Here is a 22,527-nt window from a genome sequence, read left to right as displayed (position 1 = left end):
CGCACTTAAGGCAAAGCCATACCACGACGACACCCTGTAATGCAGCTGCAATCACCAAGCCTCCTCATTGCCTCATCAGGTTCGACGAATCATGGAAACATGTCGGGTGTAGGAAGACCAGCAAAGCACGGGTATTGCAGATTACAGCACCCCTCAGGAGAAACTTGTGCCCCCCTCGCCAACGCTCCAGGATTCACGCCAGTCACTTTAAATTTGTGGTTATCCCCTCGTTGTCTCACATTGAAAATCGTACTGTCTGTTTTCCCACAGCAATAGTTTACCAAAGGTTATCTATAATCACCGCAATCGAGCCGTCGTCTATTTGACAGATATTGAAGCCAACGATGTCCTCCCACAATAGCGCCACGCACAAACCTGGAGACCCGTACGTATTCGTCCAACATTCATTTCTCTTTACTCCCTTGGAATTCTTGAATGTTCTCCTTGACCCTATTGTGGGCGTAGAAGATATCATGTACCATTTCATTGCCAGTTTCTATGTCGGCGGTTTCCTTTTGGCCGGCTTGGCCACTCCCCTATCCTTCCTCTCAACTACCTATGTACTCCTAGGCAGTAAACTCTCCTGTAGCGTACCAAATGTACCTCCAGCTGTGTCCACATCCAGAAACGACAAAAGACTCGAATAATCCAATCCAGAAGTCCCAATTCTGACAGCGCTCCTAGCCTTATAACCTCTCTTCTCAAGAAAATACCTGAACACTACGATCATAACATGGCGCGCTTCCTCGCCCACCCTCAAGCACCGACTGAGCGTGCACCACTTGGCTTTAGGAAAATTGAGAGTGTGGAGGAAGCGAAAACTCGCGTGAAGACTCAGTTGGACGCTGTTGGTGCAGTGCTTGGCCCAAGTAGCAGTCCTCCTCCTAACGAGTAATGTGGGTAGCTGTTCATGAAACAATTTCTAGGCATGCGGAAGTTCACGCTAGAGAACCGTTTCATGAAATCATGCAGGGAGTATTTGGTGAGATTTAGGGTGAAGTGATAAGTTTAACGATGTGCGGTCGTGAGGTTTGAGGTGATACTGAGGGACTTGGGCTGACTGCATGTGGAAATTTATCTTTCGGAATTTTAAGTTGAATAACGAGCTAGATAACGTAAGCTCCAAGTACGAATAGTGAATACTATCCCACCTTGTATCAAATTCTCTCCCGCTGAGTCCCCTCATCTAGTTGCTGGCAGCCTTGCCGCGGGTGGCGCACATCAGGCCACTTTCATGTTGCCATGTAAAGCGTTTCTCAACTACGTGTTTCAGGGCGGAAAATTGTTGTCTACTGTTTGTACTTGATACCCAATGATTATCAGTTTCGTGTATAGTGCCTTGGGTAGTTATGGAGTAGTGAAATCAACACTAAGGCGGGCATCCACAGCACGAAATCTGACAGCCACTGTAATAATTCAGGCACATGTGGCCATCAAGACTCAGCCACACCAACATATTACATGTAGCAAACCAGCTTGTTCGGCTAATACTTCCATTTACGAGACGCAATGACAACAACTCGAGCATTTAGATGTTCAAACAAAAGAGCTATTCAGATGTTGAGCAGGTCTTGACATGAAAGTGCGCTGTCTAAATGAGCCGCACTCAGCTCTAAGTCCCTGAACCCAACAACTCCGCTCTCACACAACTGGGCTCCGCGGCAGATCATCCATGCACCAGCTGTTTATGGCGCATGAAGTCAACTTCATCCCGAGGCTTCTCCTCACTCCCACAGTCGTTGACGTCTTAGCTTCCCCCCTTTGCTTCACCTTAATAAAGCGCGAACACTCCCTCTTTGGCCGATGGCTACCTGTTGAGGCACAGCGCTGTCGGACCGGTATTCGTCTAGTCTTAAAAGGGGAATAGCTAGACATCTTGGGGCAAAGCATCTTCTCTCTGCTAAAACGGATCTCTTGAAGGGGGACCGTCACATGATTGTGTCCGTCGCGACAGGGCCGAACGTCGTGCTGGGATGGCAGGGCTTCAGAGCTGAGAACGGCGTAGATGGACAGTTCCTGAATTGTACTAGAAGAAAAAGCAAGAGAAATTGATCTCTGTACTTTTCGCACCATACTTACGTAAACGTGTATGACTCTCATACACGTTTACGTAATTCTCACATAGACTTGATGTACACTTCTCACAGGATGTGAGAAGTTGCGAATTTACAACCACTTTCTTAGATATATCACTGCCACGTCAAAGTGACAGTCTTCGTTAGCCCAAACTCGCTGGCTCCTATCAAGTACCCTACTCTACGGCGTAGTGGCTATGTATTTTCCGGAGTGTATGAGCCACCGGGGTTCCATATAAATACATGTATCCGGCGTCAGAGTCGGCTATCCGGCGGCGGAGTTGGCTCCAATCTCAACTACTCTCTCACTTTCACACGGACCTACACTTCTAATCTCCAACTCTAGAGGAACACGGACCGCTATGACACTCTTGTTAGCGGCGCTAGAATACGCCAGCATGGATCGCCCCTGCAGACCAGAATAAACCCTCGTCATTTGCAGATCCGCAATGCCGCAGAGCCGCAGAGCCGCCTTCAAGCTAAAACATTTAAAGCATAGCTCAAACATGCTTGTCAATCACTTTCACTTCAGTCAATGATATGAGCATGCCAGCGAGGACCTCTGTTCTGCCAAGACAACAAGAATCTTTACATGCTCAACGCGTGTCACTGATCTGCAGAACACGTATGGAATGGAAGCGGTGAGACCAACGTACAAGATGGAGATCAGGTTGAAGATCTTCTGTCAGCCCTAAGACAACCACCCATTGTCTGGGCATCAAGCGCCTCAATGAAAGTCGAGAAAGGGTCTCAGCCTCAATACAGAGCCGCCACGTTCATGTATATTGTCGATGTTTGCTGAGCTGTCGTTGCCAGATGTGGTCCATCGTATTACTACCTAAATGAGGACCCATCCAATTGATGTCGAGCTGCGGGGGCGATTTTGAGCCTCAACCCAAAACAGTTGACCGAATATTCTAAAGCTATTTTTTTCTAATTCAATCCATCGCAATCATTGGCGTTAACAGTCTTTCGACTTTTCTTGTTTCAAGCAACCGCACAGTGGCAAAAGGACTCCAGCAAAGCTGCATTCATGATGGCCCCCCCTTTTCTTGGCCGTGTTAACAGCACCCTCCAATTGTCCCATCCAGCTTGCTTGCGGCTCACCAAAGTTTTCGCTTGTGGCGGTCAGCTGTCGTCACGGGCGTACCAGAGAATGCGGATAAGTGCGTTTCAATGAGGGTAACAAAGCTGGTCCAGTTCTCCAATCCATCCAACCAAGAGCGTTCTGTAGCCCTGCAGCGACGTCCAAATAGGAGAAAGCGTGAGCCATATTCTTTTTGAAAGCCAAGTAGATGACTTGAATCGAGACTCTGCGAGTACATCCAAGCTTGTGCGGAAGAGCTCGCAACTCACCGACGCGAGCAGTAGATGGGGCACAAGCCCGCACGGCCATAGTAGCGACGGTCCGAAACACTCTTACCATGAGAGCATGACCGCCTATCAGATATTGTCCTGGCTCGGACTCTCGAAAAGCTTTACAATAGGTAGACGAGGAGTGGTGACTCTCGCCCAATGGTACTATGCCAAGTACCAGCCACGGGAGTCCATACGTTGTATAAGCCAATCTTATGAGCTCCATATCTAACGCAGCTTTTATGTATATGTAAGAAACCATCCAATCTGTCGACGCATTGGCGGCTGTGTAGTTAAATTCTGCTTGACCAAGTATGGGCCGATCGGTTTGCCAGGTAATATCGCCGCACTCTTTTCGAGCAGCAGCGTCTGCCTAGAAGACTTCGCGAATAACGATATCTGCAGCACAGGCACTAAGCTAACAGACATGACGAGAGGGTTTTGTAAATTTGAATTTAGTGTCTAATGATAGAAAATAAAGTTGACAAGCATTGATTTTAAGTAAAGGACAATACCGTGACCTCCAATCTCTTACTGCTTTGTCAAGAGAACGAGGCAACGTTTCTTACAAAGTTCAATGCCATCACAAATACCTAGCTCTCGAGAAGACGCCAGGCAGTTGAACATGTGATCTTTTCTTTGTTTATAAACATCGAAGCTTCAGAAACTGTTTATAAACAGAGGCCGGCCGGCCAGCCCAATTGGGGCAAAATGAAGATAGGTTGAATTTCAGTCTGCCTGCTGTTGGATAAAAAGGCGAAGACTAAGAGTAGCACTGTGTGGTGTCATCCACCGAAGAACTTCCCCAAACGCTCGTCAGAGCGCGGCCTCGTCCATATGATTTCAAAGGATCTTCTTTGACTCCTAGCCACTTCAGGTAGACTTACAGTCATGCTGGGCCTCTATCAGAGGTGTATGCCTACCCAAGTTCCCTCTTCAGGGGGGCCTCAAGTCTTGAATCAAGGATGAGCTAGCAAAGGCTCCGCTGGGGGTTCAATGCCCAACTGCTAACCTGAATGCCTCCCAAGAGTCTGCCTAGGTCCAGACTAGCATAATTCGTCAAATATCTGGTCGATCTGTTGTAGGGGCGGTGGAGAAGAGAGGTCTCGTGGTCTCTGTTGGTTGCCTTTCGAGTTGCCTGTTGAATCGCCCAACTCCTCCTGGCCGCGCTCTATGGCAAAAGCTTTGGAGAATACCCATCGACCGTCCGCCACCATCTTCTTTAGCTCATGCCTTGTTCAAGAGTTTCTCGGTTCTAATGCACTAACGAAAAGGCAACCAGGTCAGGCTCGCTATTCAAGTATCAGGCCACTTTGCCTTATTTCAGTAACCTCCTGTGACGTACTTACTCAATAGAGAGCTCCCCTATCTCCCTCCGCCTACCCTCCGTTTCAATCATGGATGGTCATATGGTATCTTCGCGGAAGGCTAAGAGAAACGTATACATCGTGACGAGGCGCGAACCATCCAAGCATCAAGGTCCATCTGGCGGTGTGATTCAAGCTATTCGTAAGGCGCAATTGTATTGTATGTGCCACAGCGCGCATTAACGTAGGAATGTCGATCAAGGCGGCCCGTCTCAACCACATGATGGCCTCAAAGTACGGCCACACCCGGAATCGCCGAGCCATATTTCGGCCTAAGTCGTGTAGTTTGCTGCTCCATTCCCTGCTCTTGTAATTCATTAGTGAAGAGGCGTTTCCTTCCAGGGAGATGAAAATAGCGACTCCATAGCAATGAGATGTGAGTTCACAGGTATAACAGTGCGAGTGAGGAGAAGATATAGAGGAAATAATTTACTTACAGGAGAAAACTAGAAATTTGTGCCTAACTATGGTCTCGCCTCTTTGCCATGATGTAATAAAAGATGATGAAAATGAAAAGGTGCATGCACCCCGCTTCGGAAGACATGACCCTAGAAGACCGGGATCTCCAATAAACCCACCAAAAGAGCCAAAGTTTCAGGTTTTTACTTCAGCCGCTATAACCTTGCAGTGTAAGTCTATTTAACCATTTATTCGTTTTATTCCTACCCATGGTTTCGAGTGCTGTGAAGAGCCAATCTCTCCCCTTGCTCTTATCTTCTTGACTCCCAGCCTCGCGAGGGGTTAAATAACGCAAAGGTCACGAGTCCTCTTGCAGACAGCCTCTACGGCTAAGGGAGCAAGTTTTATTGGTAAGGAGAGAGTATTTTAGCACCCTATGTTCAAAATCACGGCTGATATCTCATGGCGTAATGTGCCCTCCAAGCAGCATCCGTATTTGTCATAGAAGCCGTACAGCAAAAGAGGTGTTATCCATCCACCCTTAGAACAGTGAGCCTCTCCCCAACTGCCACGTAAGGATTGCGCAATTTAAGGCAAACAAAAGCCTTTTGCGTGCCTAATGAGCCCAACCTGTGGACGCGACCCCGTCATGATTCAAAGCTATAACTCCAAGCAAATCCGGCTGCCTGTTGCCTCAAATCCTGACTGGTGATTTTGATCGTATCTCCGCTCGATGTACGAATCTTCAATTGCCTCGAAGCTACACTGAGGCCTTGTTGTGGTGCTCGTTTATTTCAAACTGCGCGTAAAAGTAGGCAAAGACAATGAAAACCAATTGATGGATCTGCCCCACTCCACCAAAACGACATCACTGCCTGGATGCACATGCGGACCGAGAAAGTCTTGGGTTCTTTTGCCAAAGGATGACATTGTATTTACAGAGCCGCAGAGGCACCCCTCCACGTCTTTACGTTCCCCGAAGCCCTAGCCAGTCGTGATTTGTGGACTAATTTCGAGTGGCATAACACTTATGCAAAACAAGCGGTCCCATTCAGTTCAACAGTTGCAATTAATTAACTCTCTTTGTTGAATCTAAAGGTTATTGGCGTTTGTTCTTAAGAAGTTTCTTTCAATTGGTCTCTGTTGTTCAAGGAGATGTGAACCCAGTGCTAATGTTTATCATACTCTCACTATACTGCTTCGTTTGCTCCATCTTTCTGTCACAATGTTTGCGATTCTTTGCCGTGATGAATAATGTTTCAAAGTTAATAAAGTAACTTTGTATTGTCTTTGAATCTAATGATCAATGTGCAACACTCGACCTCTGCCAGATATAAGATCCACCCTCCTATCGCTTCTCTCTCTTTAGCGTTGGTAACTAGTTCAAGGCTCGGCAAGATTCTAGAAGCGTATTGTGATACTCAGCAGTCAATTCATCATTCGAAGTTGTTTTTCTTCACCGAGTGCTCCGTACTTAAATTTTCCTTGCATATGCATGCACGGCGGTAAAAGATGTCGGACGAAACAGCCTCAGGCGGGTGGCTTAACAGCGACTTACACACTCGGTCAGTCCGAACCGAGTCCTTTCCCGTGCACCCATTCCAATTCTGATGTTGGATGGGTCGTCCAATTAGATTCTTAATGACCCTGCTATTATACAGCCGCACGCAATTTTGCCCTGCAGAGGCTGGTAATGTTGGGTCATCATTAGGTATGCAACCATACCAGCGAGAGCCGAGCTGACGTCCGGGATTCTCGCAGTGGTAGTGAACTTTTGGCCATTGAAAAGCCAGATAAAGCGATGCCTAAAAAATTATTGGAGTATACATCTTGTTTGTCGGTAACTTGGCTAACATATGTAACACAGATGGCGTCTCTGCTACCCAACGAGTTAATTCTTTTTTAATGCGGTAGTATTGGAATTAACCTGGTGCCTATTAGGAGTAACACTCGCATCCATAATGCCTCTCGGTCGCTCGTTTGAGCGACTTGTTTCTAGCCCCCATAGCTTACATGTATTCACATCGTCTCCGTGTAAGCTGCGGCACCTATCAAAGAACTCCATTTATCAATCCATACAAGTTGCCCCGTGCATTAGCTCTCTTTCTATTGGATCTCCAGTCTCGTATAACTGTCTGAACTCCTAGTGTATAGGATCATTTCGGCGCTTGAACGCTTGAATCAAGGCTATAGGTGGGTTTGCCGACCGAATGTACAGGTGAACAGGAGCTGTTGGGTAACATCAATGCCTCATACCCGCGAGGCCAAAACATTAGCGCAGGGGGATACAGAAATAGACCGCATTAGGATTTGGATTGAGAAATATAAACGCCGTTCCAGAACACTAAATGTTCCTAGTATAGTTGTCAGAGTAAAAGCCTCGACGGAGCATTACGACCTATCACAGCCACTCGGCAAGCATCGACGTCACCCACCAGATCGGCTGGCCTTTTGGCACCTTTTCGCTCAAAAAGACGGTGAAGAGCACAGTATTTACATGTATGTCAATGTGCGTAAATCACCAAACTCCCGACTCTCCAGCCGGCCAATGCTACGCCACGCTACGTGGCTCAACAAGCGCCATACGGAATTCAGCGCATAGTCACGGGTTAGTTAGCAACCACCTATACACAATTCTATCATGGCATTGAGCCTCATCAAGCGGCCGGGTCCGATGCTGGGATGTCAGTATCGGCACCATCACGGCAGGATGGTGATCTTTTGTAATTTGGGTGCCGTGCTCCGAAGGCACTTCGTTTGAAGTATAGGTTTCGAGCGCAAGGTCACGACTTGTTTCGTTGGTAATTGTCCAAATGCCCAGGACCTGTCATGCAGCAGGGCTGCTGCTTCCGTATCAAGTAAGTATGCTCCGTAATGAAAAACAGCCCAGAAGAATGGCTTGCTATGGTATTGATCCTGAAGACCTCCTTGTAATACGCCTAACATGCTCCCCATGGTGTTGTAGATGGCGCTCCAGAGACATCCATGGGGAAATACAAAACACCTCCTGATCCCCAACTACCAACTCATGTTGACTCGTGTTATCCATTGCTTGACATAGTTCTTTGCCGTCTCTACATTGAAATATAGGCTGCAGTATATCTCATAGAACCAAACAAAAAGTTTTATCGCAACGATTGTATAACTCATTCTCATAATGTCTTCCCGCGACGCCGTGTACAACGGCTTCAGGTAAGCTTATTTCAAAGGATGCTCTCCTCTTTCACTTTATCTGGCATTCTCCTTTCTATTCATTGAGCGAGATATACATCTCCCTGTCCTAGTAAGTACAGGGAATATACTCATGAGACTATGCAGAGATGATTCCACCCGCGGCGCTCAGACTGCTACCTTCCACAACATCCCCAGCAATCCAACTTACAATATGGACCGCTTTGTTGACGGCAACGATCGATCCGTGCTCACCCCTCCAAGCTCTAATCCAACAGAGGCTAAAGCTATAGCACAATCGGAAGCCCGCGCATCTGCCGCGATTGATGCATTTGACCAGCAGTTCAGCTCGGCCAGCAGGCCACCGCACCAGTAATACAATATCAATACATTATCCACATTGTATTACTATGCATGTAGACAAATCATCCAGGCACCAATGATTAGGTTGTGTCTGCCAAGAGAAGACCGGCAGTGGGAGTGGTTGGATGACAACCTTCGGCTTTGCCGTGATGGGCTGGGTTCGAGATGCATTTTCGAACCAAATAGGTTCTCTTTAACTTCCCCATGGAGGCTAGGCAGCCTTTTAGAGCACCACCCAAGCAATACCCTGACGGTACGAAGGTGAAGACGGAGCAGGCAATCGCTAAGAACGGTACCTATTTCTGGGGACGAGCTGACTAAATGTTTATGAGATGAGGCTCAACTGGGGCACATTGTGAATGGACGAATGAGCGGACCCGCAGATATTGGATTGGACGAGAGGATGGGGGCTTACCTATATGAAGGTGGTGTGAAGTGAAGTGTCCATAGCGATGAGCTGAGTGCTGTACATGGAGGGTCAGAATTGCCGCAGATTGTTAATGATTGAGGATTCCCCGTACCTGTTGCTCCCCTGAGTGAAATATCTTTTCTAACAGCATGTGCTTGACCGCCCAGACGTGCATACGCAGGACCAAGGCCACGGACCGGAGTGCATACACGAGCAAGTAGGATAATTGGGGAATGGGGAATTTGGAATTCTCCAGGCCCTCGAGAGCCTCATATTACTAGCCAATGAGACAAAACTTCCAAATTCACTACCCAAATTGGCAGCTAACCAAGAAGACGGAATCACTTGCGAAGTTGACATACTCAGCCTTCTAAATGACAACGTGAAGTACCTACGTGTAGAGAACAAACAACATTCTACACTGAACTCATCTCATTCAGACTCCACAGACTCCATAAAACTAAATTTCACCGTCGCTCTTCAACAATTGTTCAAGCGTAATTGGTTTAGTGGTAAAATTCTCCGTTGCCATCCGCAACGTCGGGGAGCCCTGGGTTCGATTCCCAGATTACGCATTGAGATTTCATTTTTTGAAGTTTTATTTCTTTTTTGCTTCTTCTTTTGAGGCTCTTGTTGTAATGACGATTTGTAATTTTATTGCTTTCTGACATTGGTCATACCAGCGATGCACGGTGAAGCTAGCGCCCATGTGGTTGGTTGGCCGCCTTTCTTCTCAGTTCAGTTCAACCAATGCTGTGTGTACACGCGGTCATCACTCACAACCACAATCCGTCTAGCTGCAATTATAGACGTAACATCATTTAGTAAGGCGTAGATTTTACCCGTTGCGGATGCTTCAAATGGCTCCGTCTCAGCCTCGTTTACCACGCAAAGTAAGGCCTGCGATTGGCATACACGTGTAAGCGGCCCTTTCCGGAGCGCCAAGTTCAACCACTCTGCGTTTTGGCGTATCGTCAGCCTTCAGAACTGCCTATAAGCGCATGCCAAACCGAGGAAAGCGGGTACCTGAGGAAGGATTCGGCGGTTGGTCTGACATTGGCAACGTCAGAGACAACCCTTCTAGAAGCAATGCGCTCCTACGGGTGGCTTGGTCCTAGTTTCGCCAATGAAGCGATTCGTAATTGTAACTAACCTCAAACGCTCCGAGTGCCAGCCTGAGACTTGGTTCACGCTACGTGAGACCGGTAGAAATGGACTCTTTGCTGGCTGGAGAGGAGGCTGAGTTGCATTCCGGTCAACTATCCAGAGCCGCATTCCTTCGGCGCGCCTAAATTACCATATGCAGCATCAGGTCCGGTGAATGCCTATTAAACGTGCGATATGAAGTCATGACATTGAAAAGATACTTACTGGGGAATGCTTAGATCCCCGTGTTAGCAATTGTTCTAATTCGGGAACGAAGTTAGTTGGTGACCAAGCCAATCGGCCCAAAGCTACAAAAGCAGCCAAGGCTCACTCGCCCCCAACGAAACTAAGTCACACAGACAGCCTCTCAGAAAACTATTCGATAAAAACAGTTCTCTTTACTAAATACTCCCCTAAGAAGCCATCCAAGACATAACCCGACTCCGCACAGACGCGCGAAGCAGGAGGTAGAAATAAACTACCTAATAGTCCAACAGACTATCGAAAACGGACTCCACCATCTTTACGTAGCAAAACGCCTCACAGATCTAGAGCATCCAGCCAATCACGCTGCCCACCGTTGCCTAACTGGGAAGGAAATAATTCCTTTTGCGTGGCTGATGGCTGATCTGTGCTCATTGCGAGAGCCGGGACAAAAGTGGGCGAACAAGGGATGAGCCGCCATCTCCAACGGTTGCCGCTCGGCAATCGCTATCGGAATTCCGCCCAAAGAACGATACTCGTCTGTCGAAAATGACCCTGGAAACATAATGTCCCAATGGTATCTCACTCGTAGCTGTCTTTGCTGGATACATGTAGTAGCGACATAGACTCAGGACGCGCAAGCATCAAAAGTTATCCTACATGTGGACGCAAAGGCGATGACAAATGCACATATGATGCATCTGCATAAGCAATACACACATATCCGACATGTAATTAAGCTTGCCTATTCGCTTCATACTCAACATCACCCAGAGTAAGCCATCAAGTGGTGACCAAAATATTTGGGACTACAAATCGCCAAGTATGAGAAACTGCATGAGACCACCTAGGATAAAATTATTTACGTTTTTGGTTATCTGCATATACGTCTAATACACCTAACAGGTTCATCTATACTTACCGTTGACCTATGTAGACGCACTACGCATCTGACAAGAGGACAAAACCTCCAAGATCTCACGGGGGTAGTTAGCAATTGGAGCATCTCGCCCAGTTTTTACATGCGATGATCAGATTATAACAAGACATCATGGCAGCTAGCCCCCAACGTCAATGAAGATAACATTGTCACCGTAGTATGGCTTATTAAATGGCTCTACGACAAAGGTTGTCTATATTTCTCCAGAAAGTCATCAACTCCAGACAGTAGTGGGTCGAGTCCAAAAGATGGGAGTAAAATATTATAAAGGCGATACTCTTCAATTCAACGTCTATTTCCTAGACTAGCTACTAGATATCAGAACCCCAAAGAGACATATGGGAACACCCTTCCCATGTACCCAGCTCTCACTCATCAGGCATCACAAAAAGCACCCAGCCATCCCAGAACCAAGGTCAACCTAGCTTTAATTCCAGCTTCTTTATAAACTGCGTCATCCGCGCAGAAGATCTGGAAAAAAGATACTGGAGAATGTTCGCCGAGTCTGCAAGCCATGCCGCTCGTGAGGAAATAAAATGGTGTAGCCATTATCCAATATCTTTCCCAAAATTTCGGCGCAAACGACGCAGTTAATAAAGAAGCTAAAATCGACATTGCTAGGTAGAGATTGGTACCAAGAGGTGGCATGTGAGGCCTTAGTTATGCCGGAGTATTTCGTTCTTTGAGAAAATTCTGCAGATAGAAACAGGTAGTTAGCAAAGTGAAAGGTTGAGAGAGAGAAAAGCAAGGAAGAAGAGAAAGTAAAACTTTCCACCAGATTCTTCATAACGTACCTATACTAGGCCTGTCCGCCGACATCATGAACGCCGTCTGGCCAATTTTCACCATCAATCCTCAAGCTCTCTCCATGCAAAGTCTATCCAAAGAGTCTATGGCCAAAAGTCCTCCCTTCTATCGTTGCACATCCGATACTCCATCCAAAAAAGAAAACAGAAAGCCTCCAATGCAAAGGCGCGAGCCCTGTGTCGTATGTAAATCGCCCCGCAAATCAACCCGTCATCGAAGCAGGCGAAAAAGAAAGAGTCGAAAATGATAACAAGAGAAACGAAAATTACTTGAAAACAAGAAAGGAGTGGAATAACGAAAAGATCACCAACGCCAAAAGGTAGAAGCTCGAATATCTACCATCATTCAACGAGCACACGGTTTTTGACCTCCCATTCCTGCCAAAAAGTGGGAGACTGCACCGCATGAGCCGCGCCGCTCAACCAACCTCGGCATGCCAAGTATTTCGAGTACGCTTGAGGCTCAGACTGCATCTTCTCGTCACAAACCTCGAGCAGGCTTTGGAACTCGCAATTTCGGGCATCAACGTTGGCTCCCCCCTTGACCAGGGTTCTAACCGCGAGCTTTCGGTGGAAGCGCACGGCAATGTGCAGCGCCGTCTCTCCTCTCTTGTTGCGTGCCTCGACATCGGCTCCCCTCTCAATGAGTAGTTGCAAGATGAGAGGCCCACGCTTGTATTCATTCTCCTCAGGCAGTGCCGCAGCGAATGCCATGAGAGGAGTGTTGCCGAACACGTCCCTATGGTTCGGATCTTGCCCAGCATCAAGCAAAGCCCTCAGTAGATCAAGCCGAAGTTCCATTATCTGCTCTGACGAATCTACCACCTTTCGGTTCTCGCGTGGGCCGAAGCTCTCCGTCCCCTTATCCAATCCGTGTTTCTCCGCGATGCTGCCCAAACTTAACGTCGCCATGGCAAGGCAATGGAGTCCATTGTGGCCGAATTCATCCTCATGGTACCGATTCTCCATCGATACCCTGATGTTTTGCACAAGCTGACTCTCTTGCGACACCGCAGGATCGTTACTCAGTGTAGGGTCGAGGGCTGGATGCAGTATTGCGTAATGACGTAGCCCCAACACATCTGAACTCAGCCCATCACCAAAGTGGGGCCGTACAGGACTGAGATTCTCAACGATGGGTACAAAGCCGAGCGCATCGCGTTGAAGATACTCACGAGGGTCGAGATCGTGCAAAGAATGTAAGCGTATCGTCTTGCCCTGCATGGTGAGAACATGTAAGGGAGAGCGGCCGTAGCAGTCTCGCGCAAGCATGTTGAAGTTCAAGGCCCGTGCAACTCTGATCAATTCTTCAATATGATCAGGACCAACAGATACATCATCTCTGAGGACATGCATGAACGTTTGCCCCGCAGTATTCTGATAATTGACAATGTCCTTGACGGTACCGCTTGCGAGAGCTTGGTATAATACCGGGAAGGGAGCGTAAGCCGCCAGGAAATGCAGCACGGTGTGCCGATGGCGATCCAGCAGCAGAGCATCATGTCTGCTGGTTTGCGTAGAGATGTACATGTGAGCACCAGGCGATGGTCCTTCAGGTGTCATCCAGTGGAAAGTTCCCTGAGACTGGGTTAACCAGTCCTCCCATGTCGGCGCAATGCTGCGAATATGGCCGAACCGGGCGGAAAAGTCCACATTCAGGAGGTGTCCCGGTAAAGGAACATCGATGTTAAACACCGTGGCTGCTTCAGGGCCGCCGATCCAGTCTTCGTTCCAAGCCACACGCATGTTGTGTTCTTGAGACATGCTCTCCAGGCCGGCTGCCGGTGAAGTGAACCTCTTGACGAGACGCTTGACTACCTTGACATAAGGTTCTGAATATTCAGTAAGGTGTTTCCTGAATGTGCCCGTGGTGTTGGCACTTGACTCAGTCATGAAAGTTGTCGCGCGGAGGAACTTGGCAAACGGGCCCTCGCTTGAACAAACACCCATAGAGTTACTCCGGTATCCGCAGCTCTGGCTGGGGCTTTCCTCCGGTATGTCGAAGAGGACGCAGGATTTGGACGCTTGCGATTCCATGAAGATATCGCGACCATGGATCGAGTCCGAATATGCATCGCTTGGGGACGCACTCGACGGCCTTGATCCCGCTCCCACGCTGCTTTCATGGTAATCGCTCCCACCATAGAACGGGGAGTGTCCTTGGTCCTCGTGAGCAGAGGGAAAGTGCACTTCTGACGCAGCACTGAGTTGAACTGGCGAGTTGGCCAGCTCGGTGATTCGCCGCCCCATATCGTCTTCGTCTTTGGGATGAAGCCATCGCGGCTCCTTGTCAAAGAGCGTCTGGAGTCTCTTGTTTGCGGAGCTCTGCCTGTTGTTTGCGTTAGCAGTCTGGCTGCACAGCGTATTTCAAGAAAACAAGATATTCGACAGCAATACTATAGTAGGTATAGTAGCTACATATAGCTGCCTTGAACTCGGCTGAGCTTACTGGATAGTCTTGTCGGGAGGCTGTTGTCCGTTGATGATGGCGCGAATCTTATCAACCGACAGTGTTGTAAACACATAGAGCCTAGCCATCTTGCGCTGGGCAGACGAGGACCATGTTGCGGGACGACCATTTGGACTAATTGGCTGATTGCCGGGCGAGTTCGCTTGCGTTGGTATAGTCAACCTAGGCACTAGCCGTCCACTCATGGTCCCTCGCAGCTGTTGTTTGTCCAGCTGAAGAAGAGATAGCTCGAGTTTCGTTTTCTCAATCAAAAGTAGTAGAAGAAGCAAGAGCACAGACTAAGCAACGGGCCCGGCAATCCCGCATCCACAAGTCAGAGAGAAGTGTTGGATGCATCATGATGTTGGTCGGCTGTGGGAGTATTTGAGCAAAGGTCTATCGATGGCGGAGCAAGCTATCAAGTGACCCGAGGGAGGCAGCTCTGCAGAAGCTTGCAGCGTTCCCCTCATATCTGCTGGTCTCACGGTCGGCCGCGAACTGTTGTTGGAGCGACACGATGCCTTTTCTTGCAGTTTGTCGTGGTCATTCTTGTGATGCCCGATGGGAGACGGTGGCATGGCGCAACGTGATTGGCCAGCCTGGTGCCATACTTGTGCCAGCCTAACCTGCGCCTCACAACCATCATCGAAGTGGTCTTTGGGAGGGTGTGGCTGGCGTTGTGGCGGAGCGAGATAGGACAAGCTGCCGTAGGATTAAAGATGCCTCTTGCTCCCTTCACTTCTTCCGCCCCCATTGCGAGGCCATCGTCCCGGCCAACGCATAAACTCCAGACGTCAGAGCCATTTGTCTCAATTGGAAGAATATTGAGGCTCTACGGCATCAGTCATACCATCGGCCAAGACTCAGCGTCATACAAAAAGCGAGTGGCTCAGTTGCACTTCGGTTATTATGCGGTCAACAAGGCTCCAAGGCAGCAAACTCTAGATTACCTAACATGATCCTTTCTATGCACAAGCAACGGGCGCCCTTTGCATGCGCAGCACAAGCAGCACCACAAGCTTGTTCATCCTTGTATGCGCGCCTCATACCGTCCACACACACAATCAGGCATTCGCAGGCAACCAACGCAGAAAGCGACCGGCAACTGCAGCGATGGAGCCGGTCAGCCAGAAAGCCTCCGGAGGCCGCTCTACAAGCACTCATACTGTAACTGTAACTGTGAGACTGCTGGCATCTGCATTCTTCCCTCTGCCCCTGCATAACACTCCGGTTTCAAGACTTCCCAAATGCCCACTTTAACATGCATCCAGCAAGAGAGCAAAAACGCCGGGCGACATGGTGCGAAAAAAGGGGGGGGAATACCGTGCAATACGAGTTTAATCTATTTTCCAAGTATGAGTACTGTACAAATTCCTGTTCTTGCACAGGCTCCGCAAGGATCACAAACCACGCGAGCGCTCCAATGCGGAAGGCAAACGCAGCAAAGGTCGGCTGTGCTGGTGCCCTGGCTGCTGCTCCACAACAAACGAAAAAGGAGAAGCTGTGGGAAAAGGAGATTTCCTTTTGGCCAGCGCTCGATGACTCGTATACCGGCCGGCCAGGGCAGGTTGATTACTTTGAGCGCCGGCGACGAGAAGCGAGCGGTGAAGATGGCTCGCGTCGCCAAAGAACTGCGTCTAGAAGGTCGACAGGTCATTCAATCAAACAGCCATTCAGCTCGGCTGGGCAACGCACACATGGGTTCAGGTCTAGGCTCAGTCAGGTTCATGTACAGGGACAGACACTGTGCTCATACCGTGTGCGGAGTTCGGCATGCCTCCCACATGGAGTCTCAACACATCTCGTGTCTCGGCGCCGCGCGGAATTTGTCCCAGATCGATGATCGCACACCTCTCGTGCATACGCTGCCGTCTCACCACCCATTTCACCCTCCCGCCTAAAATCTCAAAAGTCTCGCACTAAGCATCGACGATCGCAACACATAAAAAGTGAGTGGACATTCTCACAGGCACTACGTAGGCCTACAAAGGAACTTGCATCGTCGTCACATTAAAACATGACAGGCCCGAAAGGCTAAAGCCACCAAGAAACGCCTCGCAAGAAACCAGCGCACCAATGAGCGCCACATCCGGCATCCCGCCCGCTGCCAGACTCAAGGACGACAACGCAAAAAAAGCCTCTACGGGGAAAAGCATCTGCTTGAAACAGCTGCCGGGGCCCCAGGCGCGCCCCTGGATAATTTAGCTAGCACTAGTGTGGGCAAAAGAGATCCCGGCGGAGGATCCCCTCTTGGATGGGTGTCGTGGATTTTCTGGTACCTGCAGAAGTGCCATGTAAATGACAGTCTTGTGCATACGTGGCATAGTATCATCCCTGGACTCAGTGTCCAAAGTACTCTACAACGCTGTACAGTGCATCTTTTCTTTGTCAGGAACAAAGATGTAAGGACCGGGATCGGCTTACAATCCGACAAACACCGCATGTACGGTGCTGACAGCAGATGCATCACATCACGGCCAAGACAAGCCAAACCAGCTGCTGCGCAAAAGACAAAATATCCACTCATTCAAGCATACAGTAAGCCTACTTGCTTGTCAACCACAAAACAAGCATCCCCCGTCCTACAAACTCGTACAATCATCTCCTCACCTCATCTCATCTCACAAACAGACAGAACCACTCTCACTCATACTGTACTCACCCTCACCCTCATCCTCGTATACACAAATAAACACCAAAAAAACACCACAAAAAATCACCCCCATCTCCATCTCCATCCCCTCTATCCCCCTCTCGGCCAATGCCGTCCACCCGCCCCATCCCCCTCGCCACAACCTTACCACAAACAGTAAAGCCGAAGAAGCCGGCGCGCAGCGGCGTTTTTCTTCCTTCATCCTTCTTTCTTCCGCTGTGTCTTAAAAACTTGGAACCGACCGGGGGGGCCTTATTCCCACCTTGCCCACTTAAGCCGCATCTTCATCGTGTCTTAGACACCACCACTTTGACCATGAAAATACGGCTGTAGATCTGACTAAGTGGCCCTTAGTACGCACCCAACGTTACTTTGGATCTGAGCCATTTCTTACCGTGCCTGACTAGCATCGACGATAAGTTCGATTGCAGCACTAATTCGTACTATGACGGGTATACTGGCAGTAAGAATGCATCTCCCATCCGATGCATCCGCAGGCAAAAGTTTACCGTACAGTCATCTTTTCACTAGCTTCGGATTCGTAAACATTCCCATCTCACAAGAGAGCAAGCATCGTGTCACAAGAGGGAGAGGCATCAGGTAATTTTAGACTGCCATGCCATTCAACTAATATAGAATAAAGAAATAAAAATGGTTTTCGTTACCATATGAAGCCTTGTCCATGTATCCAAATCTACCGGATCTGGTGTGGCTATGTAAGAATAAAGCAAATAAAAAAATCCTTCTCTAAATCATACTATTTACACGTTTCTGATCATGACATGGATGATTCCCAAGTGTACATGTTCCAGACCCAAAAACACACTTTAGCTTATCCAATTTACAAAAGGAAGACTGCAGCGGCAGCGATAGCAGCGAAAAGGCTGCCACCAACACGGCCAGCACTGTTGACGGGGGGAATGCCTGAGCCGGGGTTGCCACCAGCTGGGGGACCAGCAGGGTTGGTGCCGGCAGGAGCAGGGGGGTTAGCCGGAGGAGTGTAGACTGGGGATCCGGCCGGGGCGGTTCCAACGGGAGGAGGAACAACGGGAGCAGTTCCAACGGGAGGAGGAGCATAAGGAGGAACCACGGGGGTGACAGCAGCGGCAGAAGACGCGGGAGGAGGAGCGATGACAACCGGAGGAACGCTGGCGGGAGCGCTGGGAGCAACGGGAACAACGGGAGCGCTGGGAGCAACAGGGGTGACCGCAGGAGGAGTGTAGGCGGGCACGGTCTGAGAAACAAGAGTGGGGATCTCAGAAGGACCGTTGGGGCCGTTGGGGTAGACCGTGGTGGTGACGCTGCCAACGGGGCAGTTGGGAGTTCCAGGAGGGCATCGGGTGACGGTGAAGGTCTGGGTGATGTAGGAGGTGGCGGTGGTGGTGGTGGTAGGCTCGGCACCAGGAGCAGTGTAGACGGGGCTACCGGGGGCACCAGGGGCACCAGGAGCAGTGTAACCAGGCTGGCCGGGAGTCTTCTCGGTGGCGGTGACAGGGCAGATGGTGGTGGAGATGGCAATGGTGTCAGTCACAGTCTTGGGGCGAGTCGGGCAGTTGGTGACCTCAGGAGGGCACTGAGTAATAGTGCGGACCGTGGTGGTGTAGATGGTGGAGGTGCTGTACTGAGGAGCGCCAGTGGTGACGGGAGAAGAGCCACCAGAGGTCTGAGCAGGAGGAGCACCGCCAGCAGGACCAGTGGGGTAACCAGAGCCAGCGGGAGGAGCACCACCAGCAGGGCCGGAAGGAGAAGAACCAGATCCAGAGCTCTGAGCAGGAGGAGCACCACCAGCAGGGCCGGAAGGAGAAGAGCCGGAACCAGAGTTGGCAGGGGGGGTAGGGTAGACAAGAGCGGTAGAGGTCTTTCCCTCGGCAGCAGTGATAGGGCAGATGGTGGTGGAGATGGCAATGGTATCGGTCACAGTCTTAGGACGAGTGGGGCAGTTGGTGACCTCAGGAGGGCACTGAGTGATGGTGCGGACCGTGGTGGTGAAGATGGTAGAGGTGCTGTACTGGGGAGGAGCGGTGGTGTCAGGACCAGCAGGGCCGGTGGTGACAGGAGAAGAACCGCCGGAAGTCTCAGCCGGAGGAGTAGGGTAGACGGGGATAGTCTCAGTCTCGGCAGGGCCAGTGGGGACAACACCGGTCTCAGTACCAGCGGGAGCGGTCTCAGTGCCGGCAGGGCCAGTAGGAACAACACCAGTCTCGGTGCCAGCGGGAGCAGTCTCAGTACCAGTAGGGACAGCGCCAGTCTCGGTACCAGCAGGGCCGGTGGTGACGGGAAGCTGACCACCGGAGGTCTCGGCGGGAGGAGTAGGGTAAACGGGGATGGTCTCAGTAGCAGGGCCAGTGGGAACAACGCCAGTCTCAGTGCCAGCGGGAGCGGTCTCGGTACCAGCAGGGGCGGTCTCAGTGCCGGCGGGAGCAGTCTCGGTACCGGCAGGAGCAGTCTCAGTGCCAGCGGGACCGGTAGGGACAACAGCAGTCTCGGTGGTGCCAGCAGGGCCGGTGGTCACAGGAGAAGAGCCGCCGGAGGTCTCAGCCGGAGGAGTGGGGTAGACGGGGATGGTCTCAGTAGCAGGGCCGGTGGGAACAACACCAGTCTCGGTGCCAGCAGGAGCGGTCTCAGTACCAGCGGGAGCGGTCTCGGTACCAGCAGGGCCAGTAGGGACAACAGTGGTCTCGGTGCCAGCAGGAGCAGTCTCAGTGCCGGCAGGGCCGGTAGGGACAGCAGGGCCAGTGGTAACGGGAGAAGAGCCGCCAGAGGTCTCAGCAGGAGGAGTGGGGTAGACAGGAGAGGTCTCGGTCTCAGCAGGTCCGGTAGGAACGACAACGGTGTCAGTACCGGCAGGGCCAGTAGGGACAACGGCGGTCTCGGTACCAGCAGGAGCAGTCTCAGTGCCGGCAGGGCCGGTAGGGACAGCAGGGCCGGTGGTGACGGGAGAAGAACCGCCAGAGGTCTCAGCCGGAGGAGTAGGGTAGACAGGAGAGGTCTCGGTCTCAGCAGGTCCGGTAGGAACGACAACGGTGTCGGTACCGGCAGGGCCAGTGGGAACAACAACGGTGTCAGTGCCGGCAGGGCCAGTAGGAACAATCACAGTCTCGGAAGCAGCAGGGCCGGTGGTGACGGGAAGCTGGCCACCGGAGGTTGAAGCAGGAGGAACAGGATATCCGGGAGCAGTCTCGGAGTGACCGGGGTGGCCAGGGTGGCCAGGATTTCCGGGGTAGCTGGGAGTTGAGTGAGGCTTGCCGGGGTGAGTCTTGGTCTCATCGCAGTCCTCGCTGCTGGAGTGAGGCTTGCCGGGACCGCCAGGACCGCCAGGGTGAGAAGGAGGAGTAGGGTAGACGACAGGAGAGGTCTGAGGCTTTCCAGGGTGGCCGGGGTTACCAGGGCCGCCGGGGTAGCTGGGAGTAGACTGAGGCTTGCCGGGGTGAGTCTTGGTCTCATCGCAGTCCTCATCGCCACCGTTGCCAGGCTTGCCAGGCTTGCCGGGCTTGCCACCAGTAGGCTGAGAAGGAGGAGTAGGGTAGACAACGGGAGTAGTCTGAGCCGGGGGAACGGGGTAAGCGTTCGAAGAGCTGGCGGGAGGAACGGGGTAAGCGTTCGTGGGTGTGCTGGCCGGGGGAACGGGGTAGGCGTTGCTTGAAGAGCCGGCAGCCGGAGGAGTAGGGTAGGCAGGCTGGGAAGTAGGAGCAGCGCCGCCGGCAGTGTGTGTGGCCGTGTAAGTGACGCAAGAGCAGGCAGAGCTGAAAGCGACGTAGTCGGGGCAGTTGGCGTAGTCTGTGGGGATAGCCGCGTTGGCTGTAGTGGTGCCGGCGAGCCAGCTGAAGCAGGCGCCAGTGGCTTCGGCGCTGAAGCGTTCATCGATCAGGTTGCGATAGCAGTTGTTCTGCTCGCAGTCGGGGTAATGCGTAGCATTGGCCGCGCCAATGGCGATGGCGCCAACAACAAAGGCGCCCTTCATGATTAACACAATAACAATAAAAACTTCTTAGGAACTGTCTTGCTGAGGGTATAAACGAATGAACCTCTCAGTCAAAAGACGTAAGAAAGAAAGTGCGTCCAGCAAAAGAGTGTGTTGGGATAAGGAAGGAAGAAGGGTTCGGAATCTGGGGACCTCGGGGACGGACGGCAGCCTTATATCTCTGCAGGCTTCCAACTTCCATTGGAAACAATCGAAAAAAACTGGCTCGGCCAAGGTGCCCATGGTGCTAGCCCGGAATACGAAAATAACCCTGCACGGGTGGTCCAGGTGGTGAAGCCGAAAACGCTGGGTCGTATGTCCCGTGCTGTGCATGATTTGAGAGGAGGAGGTCCAGGATCCATCTCCTTTGAGGTGCAGCCGCAGCCGCCACCCGATACGCAGCTCCACCAGCCAGGCACATCAGCACATGCGTCGGTACCGGTACAAGCAGAGCAGAGCAGCATCTGCATACTGTACTGTGCCATGTTGGGAGGCGGCGCGTGCAGGCCACGAGGGTGGAACCGCTGGTGCCAAAGGTGCATGGCAGGGGTGGCAGTACTTCGCACATACAGCACTGTACGGCTCGAAGGCGAGAGGTCAGCCTTCAACGAGAGCGAAGGCGTGCTTCTCCACTGTGCGCCCCTGACTAGGCTCTTAGCGCAACAGTGTTTCCGCCAACGCAAGTGCAGGGAGGGCCTGGCAGCGCCTCGCAACCTGTTGACGACCTGTCTCTCATGCTCTCAGTGGTGGTTCCTTGACCAATCCTTTGCGCCTGTTGACCATTTCCTGCTTCTGTCTCAACAAGGCGTCTCTCTCGCCGTCGCTTGTCCTTTCGCTTGCTCAACCGCTCGCCATTCGCTCGCTTTTCCTTCTCGCTGTTTGTTTCTGCTCATCTCGCAATCTCGATCATGCTTTGGGCAGCGATGTTTAGTTGTCTGGCCCCGTCTCTACCCCATCCCCTCGTTCTCGGCGAGTCTTTGGAAACATGCACCCATCCATCGCAATCTCTGAAAGGACGAAGGCCCCTGTTCACCTAATACGGAGAAAGGCGGTCATTGTGCTCTGTCATCAAGCACAGTATGGTATAATACTTGGTCATGAATAGGAGTACTCCGTACTAGTACTCCATCGTATTAGTCGTCGTAGAATTCCCTGGAAATTGAACAACACTCGCACCTCAATTAAGGGACACAAGGTATTTTCCTTATTCCTTTTTTTCCGGCCCTCC

At 50.9% G+C, this 22,527-nt stretch overlaps 3 protein-coding genes across 3 annotated transcripts; 1 reads left to right on the top strand and 2 right to left on the bottom strand.

The window, feature by feature from the left end:
• Positions 1-8,354: 8,354 nt before the first annotated feature.
• Positions 8,355-8,744, top strand: T069G_08630 (uncharacterized protein; the record flags this gene model as incomplete). The annotated part of the gene is made up of 2 exons (XM_056175840.1): positions 8,355-8,389; positions 8,516-8,744. The coding sequence occupies 2 exons, from the start codon at positions 8,355-8,357 to the stop codon at positions 8,742-8,744; spliced, it is 264 nt and encodes an 87-aa protein (XP_056026789.1).
• Positions 8,745-12,578: 3,834 nt separating this feature from the next.
• T069G_08629 (ankyrin repeats (many copies) domain-containing protein) lies at positions 12,579-14,774 on the bottom strand (the record flags this gene model as incomplete). Its single annotated transcript, XM_056175839.1, has 2 exons — positions 12,579-14,565; positions 14,686-14,774. The coding sequence occupies 2 exons, from the start codon at positions 14,772-14,774 to the stop codon at positions 12,579-12,581; spliced, it is 2,076 nt and encodes a 691-aa protein (XP_056026788.1).
• Positions 14,775-18,179: 3,405 nt separating this feature from the next.
• On the bottom strand, positions 18,180-21,299 carry T069G_08628 (uncharacterized protein; the record flags this gene model as incomplete). Its single annotated transcript, XM_056175838.1, has 1 exon — positions 18,180-21,299. One exon carries the CDS (start codon positions 21,297-21,299, stop codon positions 18,180-18,182), a length of 3,120 nt encoding a protein of 1,039 aa, XP_056026787.1.
• Between the last annotated feature and the right edge of the window lie 1,228 nt (positions 21,300-22,527).

Source organism: Trichoderma breve, chromosome 5 (genome assembly GCF_028502605.1).
Source record: "Trichoderma breve strain T069 chromosome 5, whole genome shotgun sequence".
Taxonomy (NCBI): domain Eukaryota; kingdom Fungi; phylum Ascomycota; class Sordariomycetes; order Hypocreales; family Hypocreaceae; genus Trichoderma; species Trichoderma breve.
Note: the sequence above shows the minus strand (reverse complement) of the source record. Positions and strands in the feature narration are given on the sequence as shown.